We start from the raw sequence: 16314 nt of genomic DNA, 5'->3' as shown, positions 1-16314 counted from the left end.
GAGAGTTAGAGAAAGAGTTTAGGAAAAGGAATATAGGGGGAGTAGAGACTAATGGAGTTAGGATATGGAACCTAGACTATGCAGACGACATCGTACTTCTAGCACTGAATAGGGAAGCAATTCTAAACATGATGGATACTCTAAGAAGATTTTTAAAAGAGAGAGACTTAATATTGAGCACGGAAAAGACAAAGATACTGATTTTTAATAAAAAAGCAAATGAAAGGAAAGAAGTATGGAGATGGGAGAGAGATAGGATAGAAGAGGTAAGAGTATTCAAATATCTAGGATTCACGTTTAATAGGGAGGGCAACTATAAAGATCGTATAAAGGAGATGAAAAAGAAAGGCCTAGCGGCAGTTAAGGAAGGGTGGGGATTAGGAGAAAGGTCCTGCAAGTATGATATAAAAGTAAGAAAGATGCTATTCAGTTATTTAGTGAGAAGTGTAATGGAATACGGAGTAGAAATATGGGGATGGGAAGAAAAAGTAGAATTGGAAAACATTCTAATACTGTACTGGAGATGGAGCTTAGGATTAGATTTTTGCACGCCCAAGTACTTAATACAGGAGGAAGCGAAGTTAACAAAGCTAAAGGGAAGATGGGCTCTGAGGGCACTGAAGTATGAAGATAGGATAAGAAAGCAAGAAAACGGGAGACTAATAAGGATATGCTGGGAAGAAAAATTAAAGAACATGAAAGAAGATGAGTACATGATGAAAAAAGAAAAATATTTAAACAATATAGGACTTAGCACGGTGGTGGAAATTTTGAAAGGATTAGAAAAAGATATAGGAGAAGAGGTTATAAAAAGAGAAAAAGACTTACAGAAGCAGTGGCAAAGAGAAAATAGAACAGTCCAGATATAATACAAGATACAAAGAGATAGTAACGCTAGGCAGACCAGAGTACCTAAATAAAGAGAACAGAAACATCAGGGAAATAGCTAGGCGTAGGTGTGGGAACGTGGAAAGTGCAAACAGATACTGGGAAACAGAAGAGAATAGGAAATGCAAGCTATGTAGGAAAGAACTAGGAACATTGGAACACGTAGTCCGAACCTGTGAAATAATTAGGAAATGGGAAACAGATACAAACAAAAATATAGTAATAGGATTAGAGCAACTGAAAGAGGTCTGGTCTAAAATTACAAAAGGGCAGAAAAACAAAACGTAAATAAGTTGTAAAAAGAGAAAGAGCGCAAAAGTAGATATAAGAATGTAAAAGTTCTGTAATAAATAGGAGGAATGAAAATGTAAAAGTAAAAAATGTAAGATTGGAAAAGGGTATAAGTGTAAAAAAAGGCAAAAATGTAATAAGGTAAATGTGTAAAAAATGTAAAAATGTAGAAATATAGAAACTGTAAAATATAGATGGTGAAATGTAAGATGTAAAATATAAAAATGTAAAAGGTAAAATGTAAAAGATAAAAATGTAAAAAGTAAATATGTATAGATGTATAATTGTATAAATGTATAAATGTATAAATGTATAAATGTAAGAATGTATAAGGTAACGCCGAAATTAAGTTAAGATAACATAAATGTAAAGGTAATAAATGTAATTGCAAACCATAATGATAGGAGGGAAGAAAGAGGGGATAGCATGGAAATATAAAAAAGGGAAGCGCAATACTGTAAATAGGGCAAAGATGTGTATGGTTACGTATTGCTACCGTTATGTAATGCGAGAGTATAAGAAAAGAATGTAAAAATTTTTTGTAAAAACCAAGTCCATTTCTGGGCCATGTAAAAGGCTGAAATAAACTATTATATATATAAGTAATAATCAATAATTAGGATCCATAACCATGCATGAATGAATAAATGAATGAACATATACATATATATAAATCTCACGATTAAAATGACCCATACACATGAAATACACAATTACCATACCACTATTTAAAATTTTTTTTTCAGAAATGGGCCAAGTACTGAAAAACGTTATGGCCTCAATCGATCATGACAAAGTTTTGGGTAATGTCAAAATTTGTCTGAACCAAGCATCAGAGCTGCCAGCAGTCATGAGACTGGTCAAGCAATTTGGACCAAACACCATGGTCAGCTTTGAAGTGCACGAGTGGGACCACATGATGGAGCGACATTAAGTACACGGCGCAGACAAACACAACAAGACTGATGGACGAGTATGTCAAGTCGAAGCAGGAGGACAAAGAGACAGAGGAACAAAAGAACATGACAGCGACAGACTTACACGAGCCCGACACAGACAACAACAACAAAGCAACTGAAAACAGCCCAACTGACTCACATGAGGACATTGACAGCAACGACAGTGAATTAAGTGACATAGACGATGATGACTTGGAATACCTAACAATAAACCACATCATAATTCACAATTATCAAAGTAAAGAAGACAATAGCCCCATAAATAGTGACATACAACATGACAACTACCATTTACACTACAGCCAGCAAGACAACATCGACTTACTGGCAGTTATCTTGACAGACTCAGTAACAATTACAGCGACATATAGAGGCATGACAATAGACGCAGAGGTATTATTTAGACAGTATGGACCCTGCAACACTCAACACTTGACGACGACAACAGAGAACATTAGAAAAATAATAGTCAGATACCAAATGAAAAATCACGCTCTAAAGGTCATCAACATATACAGACATTTCATAGGACGGGAAGACGAAGAACCAAACAAAGTAGAGCCACAAAAGAATCATGAAACGCAACAGATATAACAGACAGGACAGCAGATAATAACAGAACTTGTGCTATCGAAGAATACGATCTGCATAAGAGTACCAAGAGACATGACCAGTAAACAATTAAAAGAATCATTTGAAAAATTCGGAAAAATAGCTGCCACAAGACGAATAAGACCCAACGAGAGAGAAGAGACATTCTTAGCGCTCATTGAGTACACGGACGAAGACAGTCCTAAGACAGCTATGAGATCATGTGACCCGGCATTCCGCGCAAAAATGGCCTATAATAAAATACGAAGACTGATACCACTGACCACACCGACCACATCACTAACAAAACAAGAGACAGAGAAACATGCACAAGAACCAGAACTGCAACGACCAAAACCGAGACAAGGAATGTGGACAATAGACCCAGGCAATAATACAAAACTTTACATACTCGCACCGCAAGACAACACACAGAACATTCTAGAAAGGGATTTTACTGTCTTTGGAAACACTATAAGCATAGAGCTGACCAACGGCATAAAAGAAACCGGCGAAAAAGTTGCATTTGTCGTCTACGCAAATAAAGTGGACGCAATTGATGCAAAATTAAATGGACCAGAAAAATACAAGATTCATTGGAAACTGACGACACGATAATGAACTTTGTTTGTGGGAACCAAATCCCAACACAAAGCTTTGCGGACCATATACACCTCTGCACAATTAACACACTGAGGCGGAGAGTGCAATAAGAAAAGAACGCAAGAGCAGCACAAGAACAGCCAACAACATCCACACAAAGCGACAAAGACAACAAAGCACAAACACCAGAGACGAGCACAAGCCAACAAGTGGATATAAAAGAAAAAGGCGAAGCGCCGGTATCAATACATCGAGCTCTGTACATAAATTACACCTCATCAAGTCAAGAAGACGAAGAAGAAGTAGAATTTACTGAACGAAGACAACAACAGCGTTCAATAGAAGCACAAAAAGAAAAACTGACGGACCATAAAGACCTAATACAAAATGAAAGATAGGACACGACAATAAAAGACAAAATAAGCATCGATTTCAAGAAAATCCTAGAAATGAGTTTCTAAATGACACCACTGCGACTATAGTTTTAAGATAGTTTTAAGGGCCCAAGATGTGCCATAAATGTTTTGTAGTTTGTCAAAAGCGCAAAACTCTAATATGTATTGGTCCAGTTACCACTAATGTTTAAAAAAAAATAATAATAAAAGTGATGTTTTGTACCACCATTTCATAAAAAAAAAAGAAACAAGGAGTTTTTTTATCATCACTAGACCCTCATCCAGACAATACATTTAATTATACTATTAACATGATACTAGATTCTAAGATACAGCATTGCGGATTATTTAAGCAAAAACAAATCTTACTAACACAATGAAATATTAAAATAGTAGTAAATAAATTACTAACAAAATGGCAATAAATTAATGCGCAATACATAGTAGCAGGTTAGAACCTACAATAAGCATTACTAACAGTAACGGTTAAGTTTACAAATAAGGTTATATTGTACCAGGACATTATTGACAATATGGGTGACCACGGAGTAGAGCCAAAACAAAGGTTACAAGGTAGGACAAAACAAAAATAAGTGAAGAACCCATCCATACCAACCTTCCTAAAGCAAGCTAATAGGCAACATAAATATAAATATATATATATATATACTAGTGGGGCTCCGCCCCCCTGCTCGCTTCGCTCGCCAACCCCCTATTGTAGTTTCTGTGTGATTTTATCTTCAAAATTTTATTTTCATGAACTGATAATTATGTTCTGGATGGTTGAAAATGATCGATCTTATTGTATAAGAAAACCTGTTACTGGAAGTAAAAGTATTGTTTAACATTGAACTTCTACTATTAATGGCATTTAAAATAGTTTTAGCTAGTTTTTGAAGTTTTCTGACGCTTGAAATTCATCATTTGAATTTATATATATATATTTTTTTTAATTAATTTTAATTTTTTTTAATGTTCTTAATGTTTAAATCTTTGTGCCGCAAAAGGCATCTATAAAATAATAGACTTTTCGAGTTGCGCGCCATTGGGAGACGTGAGGTGATCCTGAAAATTAAATTATTTGGAAAACTGTCTCTTTATTCTGTCTCTCTAGTTCTGTCTGACTACTCATATTACCTGAAAATTCATCGAGGTCTTTGATCTCGCTTATCTTGTCCATTTTGTTGTTTATTCAATCAGTGAATCATCTATAATGATTATACTTTCTGATGGTTCTTTGAGTTCTTTGAACTCAATTATTCCCTAACTTATTTACACGTTATTAATAATTAACTTTAATCTTATAACTTAAATAAAATTAGAGATCTTCAATATCTGGTTCTCTTGGAACTGATACTTCTTACCTTAACCTAAACCTTAATTCTATTTAATATTATCCAATTTAAATCTATTTAATCATAATATGTTATAAATTTGTATTTAATTGGACTGTTAATGCGGCCTTATTTTACTACGCAATAGCGTTGTGAAAGTATGACGGTCTCAAGCCCGATAACGCAGAGAGCAGTCATGTTATTTGGTGGGGGGGTGGTGGTGGGGGGGGGGGGCGATGGGGGGGCGGTGGGGGTGGTGGGGGGTTTTTTGAGATTTTCGAAAATAACAGAAAAATGAAAGAATTTTACGTGTTTTGGTGGGGGGGTGGTGGAGGGTGGTGGGGGGGAGTCTAGCCAAAATGACTATATAATATAGGAAGATATATATATATATATATATATATATATATATATATATATATATATATATATATATATATATATTTATATATAAAATTTGGGTTAACCTAACAAGACGTTTGAGGTCTCAAAATGATCGTCTGGTCGAGGGCTTTGAAAAAGTTCTGGCTTTTTCAAAAATCCAATGTGGCGCATAAAATATGGAGCCTTAAACCCACGTTTTCATAGCACATTCAACAAAAACAATAGTAAAAATGTTCTAATTTGTAAAATGTCCCACCAAAAAGCATGTACAACTCATGATAGGACATATTATTGACAATGCTGACGGAATTCCAAAATCAAAAATGGCGGAATCAAAATGGTGGACATTGTACCCCCACCAAACCCATTTTACCGCAACAAATGATTTTTGATCAGTTTAAAGTATCGATATGGGGGTTTTCAGGGTCACTGAATCTTATAATAACATCGACATTTCAAAATTCGAAATGGTGGATCCAAAATGGCGGACATTATACCACCACCAAACCAATTTTACCGCAACAAATGATTTTAGATCAATTTAAAGTATCGATATGGGGGTTTTCGGGGTCATTGAATCTTAGCTTGACCTCGAAATTTAAAAATCCAAAATAGCCGATCCAAAATGGCGGACATTATACAACCACCAAAACTATTTTACCGCAATGAACGATTTTAAATCAGTTTAAAGTATCGGTATGGGAGTTTAAGGGGCCGCTGAATCTTATTTTAACCTCGAAATTTCAAAATTCAATATGGCCAATATAAACTGGCGGATATTTGTCATAACCCACCCGCAGGCTCTCTCGCGAAAAGCCCCTGCTAACGCGCAACCCGCCGAACACGCCACGCACGCTGCAGCGTTTATCACCGCGGCGCTAGTACCTAAAGCATTTCAGTACAGTATCTATGTCCGACTGTACTACTCATGATGCCACTGCAGTATACAGAATGCAGCAAAAGCTTATACCTGAAATTCGCAAGGTTTGTCCCACAGTAAAAAAGGTAATATATGCTACTGATGGTGCTAAACAGCATTTTAAAAATCGTTATCAAATGAGTAGTTTAATGAGTCATAAGAGAGATTTTGGCGTTGATGCTGAATGGCACTGTTTTGCAACAGCACACGGAAAAGATATTTGCGATGGAGTTGGAGCGATAGTAAAGAGAGAAGCTACAAGAGCGAGCTTACAAGCTGCAAAAAATAAAGCAATTCTAGATGTTAAAGCTCTTTATTCATGGGCTAATGGGCGATCATTCAATATAAAATTTTTCTTATACACCAAAAAAGATCACGAACAAACTCGTCAATTCCTAACAAAGAGATTTAAAAACTGTCCACCTGTCACAAACATACAAATGGGGCATGGATTTATCCCAGAAAATAATGAAACGTTGAAAGTCATGCATTACTCAAATGCCAATGAACCTAGGAAAAGAGTAATTTATGATATCGGCGAAAGCCATTTATCACCAGTAAAAACTCCACGAACGAGGAGCCAGAATTGATAAGAGTGCACAAAATGTCATTAAAGATTGATTAATTTGGCTAAATTATATATTTTTTTCATCCACGCAGGCATATACATATACACAGAACAATAGAAAAATGTAAGCAAAAACCGCAGACAGATAATTCTAAATCTAATAGACCGGAAAAATATAAGATTCATGTGCACAAATACTGATTCCGATAATACATTTATAACCATTTACCTCACAAACCCCCATATCGATACTTTAAACTGATCAAAAATCATTTGTTGCGGTAAAATGTCCACCATTTTGATTCCGCCATTTTTGATTTTGGAATTCCGTCAGCATTGTCAATAATAGTCCTATCATGACTTGTACATGCTTTTTGGTGGGATATTTCACAAATTAGAACATTTTTACTATTGTTTTTGTTGAATGTGCTATGAAAACGTGGGTTTCATGCTCCATATTTTATGCGCCACATTGGATTGTTGATAAGGCCAGAACTTTTTCAAAAGCCCTTGACCAGACGATCATTTTGAGACCTCAAACGTCTTGTTAGGTTAACCCAAATTTTGGGTGCACTGATGGTCCGGTTGACGTGAAACGTCTCACTAGGATACTTGTTTAACATTCGTTAACAAATTTTTAGTGGTCAAAAGTAAATTTTGAAGTAAACATAATAATTTTAAATATTTGGTTCTTAATGGGAGTGGGAAATGGAACGTTAAAAATCAATGTTGTCAATTCATTCACGGTCAAAGCAGAGTCAAGTAAAAGTTCAACGTTTCAAAAGCGTAAAAAATGGTTAAACAATAAAGGTAGGATGTTAAAAAACACATTATTTAAGATAAAATATTAAACAGCATTTTGCTTTTGTAATATTAAAAAAATTTTTAATAATTGTATTTGCAAAAGTGCATCATTTCCAGTTTAGATGTTTTTTTTTTTAAGTTGAATTTCTTTAATCTAATATGAATTGTAACGATTGTTCTCACGCTGTCTTCAATTTAAATCACAATGTCTTAACGTAAGAAAATAAGAGGTTACAAATTTGATTTAACAATTATAGAGTTTGAAAAAAATTCCTCCTTTTTTTGTTGTCACGTTCTTATTTTGGTTTAGTTTCAATTTCAATAAAGAGTGAATGTAAATAAAATAGTTTTTCTTATTATAAACAAAATTTTCAACATAGGCAATTATCAATCCAATGAAATTATTGATATGATAATGATCTTAGGCGAAACCCAATACAATGCCAGATTACTTCGAAGAGCTCGTGATGGACATCGATGGACGCGACGAATACAACGAAAATGATCCTAATGTTATAGCCGCCTTAGCAGCTGTTCATCTCAATCCACAAATTAGTAGTCGACAAATTGAAAGAGAAATCGATATACCACGAAGAACAGCATTGAGAATTGTCAATAATCTCCACTATCACGATTACCACATAAGATTAGTTCATGAGCTGAGGCCACGCCATTTTCTAATGCGTATTAACTTTTGCCAGTGGGCTTTAGGAGTTTTACAAAATGATCCAGATTTTTTCAGATTTGTTATGTTTTCTGACGAGGCTATATTTCGCAGTGATTAAGTAATTTTGATTAAGATATTGTCTAACTATTCTAGCATAGCGCGCAGGAGCTCCATCTAATTGAATCCACATTCTTGCTCTTGTGTATAAATCTACTTCTTCAAGAAGTACTGGAAGACATTCTCTCAGGAACTGAGCACCTGCGTTGAATTTTGAGCAAAAGTGAGAGGCAAGGGGACTCACTCTAATTAAGCACCCCGAATAGTGAGAGGCAAGGGGACTCACTCTAATCAAGCACCCTGAAAAGTGAGAGGCAAGGGGACTCACTCTAATCAATCACCCCGAAAAGTGAGAGGCAAGGGGACTCACTCTAATCAAGCACTCCAAAGGTAACACAATCCTATTACGTCCACGTCGTTGTTCCTGGGTAACGCTAAAGTTAGGATATCAATATGGACTTCACATAACATTTGATATTGCATTTTTGCACTTTTGACCTTACAAAATGGCTTTAAAGTCAGCATAGCACAATCACATTTTAAGTCAATTATTCTCTTAATGTTTATTACAATAACAAAATGATAATTCTACGAAAAATTTGAAAGGAAAACAATCTTAGGCTGATACTCCTTTTTGACCTTGAACTGACCTTCTCAAGGTCACTATGGCAAACTTGAAATGTCATTTCCGACGTAATTATTTCCGCTGCTCCGTATTCCGAGGTCAAAAATAGGGGTTCCCGTTAAAAAAATACAATGGCCTTCAAATGACCTTGAAAATCGAGTTCAAGGTCATAGGTGTTTGCTCCCTTCAACTTTTGTCAAGGTCATCTTTCGACATCAGTAAAATAAAACCAGACAAACAGCTGTTTAGCAGATTTTTTGTTATTTGACCTTGAATTGATCTTCTCAAGGTCACCAAAGCAAACTTAAAATATCCTTTGCGACGTAATTTTTTCCGCTCTATCCGATACCAAGGTCTAAAATAGAGGTTCCTATTTAAAAAACTCACAATTACCCTCAAATGACCTTGAAAATCGAGTTCAAGGTCATAGGTGTCTGTGTCATTCGATGGCCTCCTTTACCCCCTTCAACTTTTGTTAAGGTCATTTTTCGTTAAAATTAATTTTTCCATGGTTTTTTGTCGTGGTCGGATTAAAATGAAACACCCTCTGTGTGTGTGTGTATGTGTGTGTGTGTGTGTGTGTGTGTCTATATATATATATATATATATATATATATAGACACACACACACACACATATATATATATATATATATATATATATATATATATATAAGAGAGATAATCTGCCAATTGTATACCCATAGTTTTTAAAAGTTTAGAAAAGCCGACCCGACCAGGGATAACGTACATGAATGTTCTGTACATTCAATAAGAAAGCGATGTTCTTTCTTGCCAATGACAAACACCACAAAGGTTGTTTGATGGATCCAATGATGATCTGAAGGCAAAGGACGTTAAACTATACCAACAATATAAACATAATGGCATAAATCAACATCTGCGAATTAAAGCAGCTAAGAAAAGTTGCAAAAGCTTGATCCTACCAAAACTCCATGATTTTCTAAAACACCTCAAACAAGCAAATCCATCCAAAATGTACTTCACCATAGATATTGAATCAAAAGATAGAGGTTTAAATTTATACAAAAAGTGCTCAAATTTGGCTCGCCAGTGTGTCACCCATGTAAGACCAATTACCCTTAGCTGTAAGTGTTTGTCGAGGGCGACAAACGTCTCCAAGGGGGTGAGGATATTAAGTGACGAAGTTTCTGCATAAATATTCAGAAATATTAAATCAAATGAAACAAGGCAGTAGGAAAAATCCAGAAACTTCGACGCTTAACGAGCGCAAGAAGTAACCCTAAACCAAAACAATCTTCTCCTCCTTCGACTGAAGCGCGCGTGCATAGCCAACACTGCAGTTTAGTCGTTGACTGTAGTACAGGCCCATAAGGCCTAATGAGTAAGAGAGAGAGCTAAGCTGAAGTGCGGAGGGAGGAGAAGTAAAGACCCTGTGTGGGAGAAAGCTGTAACGCTTTCTTCAAACTTGCTTCCCCCGACTTTTTTATTCCAGTGTGTACTCTCTTTGAGTGAAGACGTTGCTTTTCTTTGAGTTTACTAAAGTGTTACATTTTGAGTCTTTCCTATTCAAGTTCCAATAAAGTAAAAATCGATATCTAAGTTTTGAGTTCTGAGTTATTTTCACTAAGACAACATTCCATTAAGCAAATAAAAAGGGATTTTTGGAGACCGGTTGGTCATCACAATTACCAATCGCTCGGACGAGAGCATTTACCTAGAGGTGATCTACATTTTGTTCCGAAGTCAAATACCAGAATTTTGGAGTTCTCAGAATTTTGGAGATGAAGGATTTCATAAGAAATCAAATAGTATGAACTGTATTAGAGACACTAGTTTAACTTCTGTTCTAAGTACAAGAAAGAACAGTACGAAAAGATTAATTTTAGTTTTTAGTTTTTAAGCTATCTGTATAGTTATTGTGCCATACCTATGTACAGGCAACTTGTTTGCCTCCATAGGAAGCCTTTAAAAGTCTTATGTATATGGTCATAAATAAATAAATAAATAAATAAATATACGTCTTATATACTAAGCATCGTCAAATTTTGGCGCTTGCGAGTCAAAAAAGCATGTCACCATCTGGCGGTCGGTCTGCAAATCTCAGTTTGTTTACTCTACATGTTGTATTTTTTTCTTATTATTAATGAATACAGTTTTTTTCTGTTTTTTACTGTCTTTCTCTGTTGCAGTTGGTTTTTATTTGATTTTTTCTCTTTTTTGCTGTTTATTTTTATTATAATTTTCCAAACCCAGATAAATAATGACAACTTCATACAAAAATTAATTAATAAGCAACAGATAATAATAAAAAATAACAAACAAAAAAACGGAAAAAATAGTACATTTTTCGCCAGGGAGGTGCAATTAATATTGAAAAGTTTGGAAGTTACAAAAAAACTCAATATAGCTACGTAAATGAAAATTACGAACGAAGTTTAAGATACATTATAATAGTATATTTCTCCAATAAACAACAAGTTTTCTAAAAGCGCACTAAAAGGTGACTTTCTCCGGATAAACAGACGTCTTTAAGACATTCTGATAGGAATCATTCAAGATGGCTTATAGGTTGTGGAGTGTCCAGCCGAAAGGTATCTTTATGCATTCTCAAAAATATTTTTTAGAAATTATAAATGTAATCTTGAAGCCATCGTAAAGATCACTTTAAGAGCTTTGCGACTCCATAAAGAGACCTTTCGACTGGACAATCAGCAACCTATAAGCCATCTTAAACGATTCTTTTCAGAATTTCTTGAAAGCATTCGTTTGCCTAGAGAAAGTTATCTTTAAGTGCACTTTTAGAATACTTGTTTGTTTATTGGGTTATTTATTTAATTTACATACACTTTATAATTATTTACGCATTCGCAATGCCGAATCCTAAACGCATCGCCGCTAAACGCATACGCCCACATTCATGCACACGTACTATTTTATAATATATAATTACAACTTGTACCATCTTATATACTAACTACCATAGATTCTTACTGCTTGCGAGTGAGAAAAACCGGACACCACCTGGCGGCAGCTCCACAATAGTCACTTTTCTCACCCAGAGATATCTTTCTACACACTTTTTGTAGCGTAGCTCGGGTGCTAACTGCGCCGTGTAAAACTGAACCATTTAAGTCAAGAGTATCGTATAAAAGTAGATTTAGGTTTAAATATGAGCCCCTGTATAACTTCCCTATTAAAAATTTTACTCAAGATCGTATGTAAGAACTTACGTAAAATCATATATCAGATCTTGTCAAAGATCTTGTGTCAGATCGAACATAAGATCTTATCAGCGATTTTCGACCAAGAATGCAGATAAGATCTTACGGAAGATCTTAAATAAGATCTTGTGTACATGACAAAAAAAAATTATTTTTATCAAGTATTCAAGATATTACGCAAGATAGTATACAAGATCTTGCATAAGACATTACGTAATATCTTTCCCAAATTCTTATATAAGATCTTATGCAAATCTTACCGTCATGATCAAAAGAAATTTTTTCATTAATAATTAAATCAAGATCTTATGTAAGTTCTTATCTAATATTTGATATAACACTTAAAGATAGATACAGTTTTATTGATCACTAACTCAAGATATACATACCCTAGTGGGAAAAAAATGTAAAAAACTGTACCTTTTTGTTGGATTTTAGGCCTTTTTTCTCATACGTTTTTGTACACTTTTTTACATTTTTAGATTTGTCTTTTTTTTTTACATTTTATTACATATGTTATTTTACCGCCTAATATAGTCAATATATTTTTTTAATTATTAATTTTATAATAAAATGTAACAATGCATAAGAAATTGTAAGAAAAAGTAAAAAGATGTAAGCAGAAGTAAGAAAATAAAAAAATCGCCATTTTCTTATATAATATTAAGCTTACAGACATTTTTTTACATTTTGTTATACTTTTTTACATATTGTTACATTTGTCATTTCAAAGAAGAGCCCCCATAAAATCCTGGATCAATGGATTTGTAATAAATTGTAATAAAACGTTACAAAATCTAACAAAATGTAGCAAACTGTAATAAAACGTAAAACCGGCCCGAAATCCAACAAAAACGTACAAAATGCTACGATTTGTTACATTTACTTATATTTTATTACACTTCATTACATTTTTTATTTCCACTAGGGTAGGATCTTATACAAGATCTTGCATACGATCTTGAGTAAATGATGAATAAAAGTTAAAAATTAAAAATAAAAATTCAAGTGTTACATAAGGTCTTTTATAAAAACTTACATAAGATCTTGAATAAATTATAAATCAAAAGATTTGTATTGATCATGGCGGTAAGACCTTGCATAAGATATTACGTAATCTTTTATGCAAGATCTTGTATACGATCTTGCGTAAGATCTTGAATGAATATTTGATGAGAATATTTTTTTTTATCATTAACATAAGATCTTGTATAAGATCTTACGGAAGATTTTATGTTAGTTTTTGGTTAAAAATCGCTGATAAGATCTTATGTACGATCTTGCGCAAGATCTTTGCCAAGATCTGATACAAGATCTTACGTAAGTTCTTATATAAGACCTTGAGTAAAATTTTTAATAGGGTTGCAAACTTCTAAATAAAATAGAAAGTATATTTAATTAGAATGTATACATATTCCTAAAAATTTTTGATACCTGTTACCACCTATATTTTTATATTTTTCATGTTATTCTCTTCGCTTTTGTAAAACCCTCTAGCCTCCTGGAGAAAGTACTCTCAATGTTGATTAAAAAACAGATTTTCATCAAAATTTAGAGGACTATTAAATATAATTTTTAAGGGAATTAGGATTTAAGCTTTACAAATCTGCCGCAATGTACTTCGATAAAAATTACAAAAATTAGCTCTGAAATGTTTAGTACACCCACTTTCTGATGTATCATTTGGATGGTAACACCAATAAGGCATGTCAATTTTCATTTAAAGCTAATTTATTGTGTTTTTTGATTTATAAATAATTTTGACTTGCAAATATACATGAGATTTTGGCATGAGATGATATACTATGATATGCTTCATATACCATTTCAAATCAAATTGACAAAGTTTTTGTATTTAATAACTAATAAATTAAATTTCATAACATACTATACAGAAGTGACTGTTATAGTTATCATTGTTTGCAAAAGTTATGTTTAATTACACAAATGTAAGATTAAGCCTATATGATATATTATAATATTATGATGTCAACTGCAGAATACTGGATTTTGATACTGTGAGCAAGTGCGTTACTTAAATAATTATTTTTAGTTTAATACATTTTTAAGGTTAAGTAAGCTAGAAGTTTTGAACCAATCAGCAAAGCATTGATGATCCCTTGATAACTTATAATTTTTTTACTCTTGAAAATAAATTCTTATTATTTGTGCATATCTCTACATATACTACAAGCTTGTACTGTACCTGAGTAATATGTATTTAGGATATACGGGACAGTCTATTTCAAATATATTAAATATAACTTGAAATATTTAAGTATATGTTATGACCATAAATGGAAGTACCATAAGAATAATAACACCATTTATAACTACAACGAATACTTATAATTATCTTCAATATACTCAGAACAATAAGTCCAAAATTATTACATATATTTAATAAGTATCACCAGGTAAATTACATGTTTTTATTACATAGTAAAGATATGTACAAAAATTATGTATCTATTATTAACCAGGTTGATTAGTTTGGTTCCCTGATGTATTTTGTTTTATACTACTAAAATATAAGCGTTGATTTATATCTTTTCTATAGTTAAAAGGGGAGGAGAATGTTCAATTTATAACAACAAAATTTATACATCATGTTTTATCTTTACAAGTATGTATTACAGTTTATGTATCAGTAAATTTCTTTTCATAACGCAATAATTTAAATTTAATAAAAATAAAATAAATGCATAAAGGATACTGAATCTGTATGCTGTAGAGTACGTTGACAAACTCCAGTGTGAGCTTGCCAAATCTTTATAGTATGATCATATGCTCCAGTAGCAAACAATACTTGATCATTATTCATATTATCATACATATTTAATTATGCTATAAATTATATGAAATTATTTATTATTACAATCAAATATTATTTAATTGTTTATCTTTTTTTTTATTACTAGCTAAATAACACTTATAAACATTAAAAATATGTAAGTTCTATAATGGAATATCTTATTTTTTCTGTGTACACATAACTTGTAAATATTCAATGTATTATAAAATCTTTCTTCAAATTACAGTTGGAGTACATTTAGACAGTTAGAGAACGGTTAGAAATATATAAGTCTAATGTAATACTGTTTTTTGTTTTTATAAATAAGGATTTGAAATTATGACATAACGGAGTGTCACTTTAAGGCACGGTGTAAGATAAAGAGGTGGACTGACTGTCCTTCCCCCACCAGAGATTAGAGGAGAGATCGCCGATGAGCATGGGCGAAAGCGTGCCGTGCGATATGCAGTCGTAAGCTAGCGCCGCCCTGCGGTTTTCGCTCCGAACTATACGCATCTAGAAGCAGCGGAGGAGAAGTAGGGGCGGCCGTACGCAACTAGCTTCCCCACCAGCAGCAGCGGCAAAGAGGGAAGTAGAGAGTACACAATCACATCGCGGCGCGGCAGAGCATAGAGGAGAAATTACATAAGCGGCGGTAACTGTCAAGGATTCGGGCTTACGCGGTGAATATGATTCATAAACAATGATATATTTATAAACAATCACCGATAAACTCTATTACAGACTAAACTCTAAGCCCTTGATGTCAGTGGCCATGATCGTCTTTATGAAATCAACCCTCATAATTAAAAACTTTAATTTTTTAGACGGATTATGGTTAAACCGACACAATCACGTTAAGCTTAAGCTTAAACAAAGCTAAATTAAACTAACAAGCCACCCCAGCCTCCCGATAAACATATGCTACTTTCAGTTTTTCTCCATCAACGATGATTGTGGCGGCGCGATCTACGTTGTTGCTTGGTATTCTTATGCACTCGGGTTCGAGTCCGAGTCTCAGCAAATCTTTTTTTTTCTACTTGCTGATAAAATATACAGTATACAATAATAACGCAATATGCCATTCATATTGTTGATAATTAATTTCGGGTGCCAACTTCTAGGTGCTATTCTGCTTCTGCAATTATATTTCAATTTAGGTAAGTATACGGTGGGCCTGCAATAAATATAGGTATAATTTACTTCTTAATCGTTTATGAAAAAAAAGTA

General features: G+C 33.6%; 1 protein-coding gene across 1 annotated transcript in view; it reads right to left on the bottom strand.

The window, feature by feature from the left end:
* The window catches only part of LOC100115934 (target of rapamycin complex subunit lst8), a 281302-nt gene extending 265598 nt beyond the window's left edge, over positions 1 to 15704 (bottom strand). Inside the window, exon 1 of the mRNA XM_031923991.2 lies at positions 15007 to 15704. Within this exon, the coding sequence (XP_031779851.1) occupies positions 15007 to 15126 (120 nt within the window). The 5' untranslated portion in view covers positions 15127 to 15704. The remainder of the gene's footprint in view (positions 1 to 15006) is intronic.
* Between the last annotated feature and the right edge of the window lie 610 nt (positions 15705 to 16314).

This window comes from Nasonia vitripennis (genome assembly GCF_009193385.2).
Source record: "Nasonia vitripennis strain AsymCx chromosome 2 unlocalized genomic scaffold, Nvit_psr_1.1 chr2_random0004, whole genome shotgun sequence".
NCBI lineage: Eukaryota > Metazoa > Arthropoda > Insecta > Hymenoptera > Pteromalidae > Nasonia > Nasonia vitripennis.
This window is presented reverse-complemented; position numbering and strand designations above follow the sequence as displayed.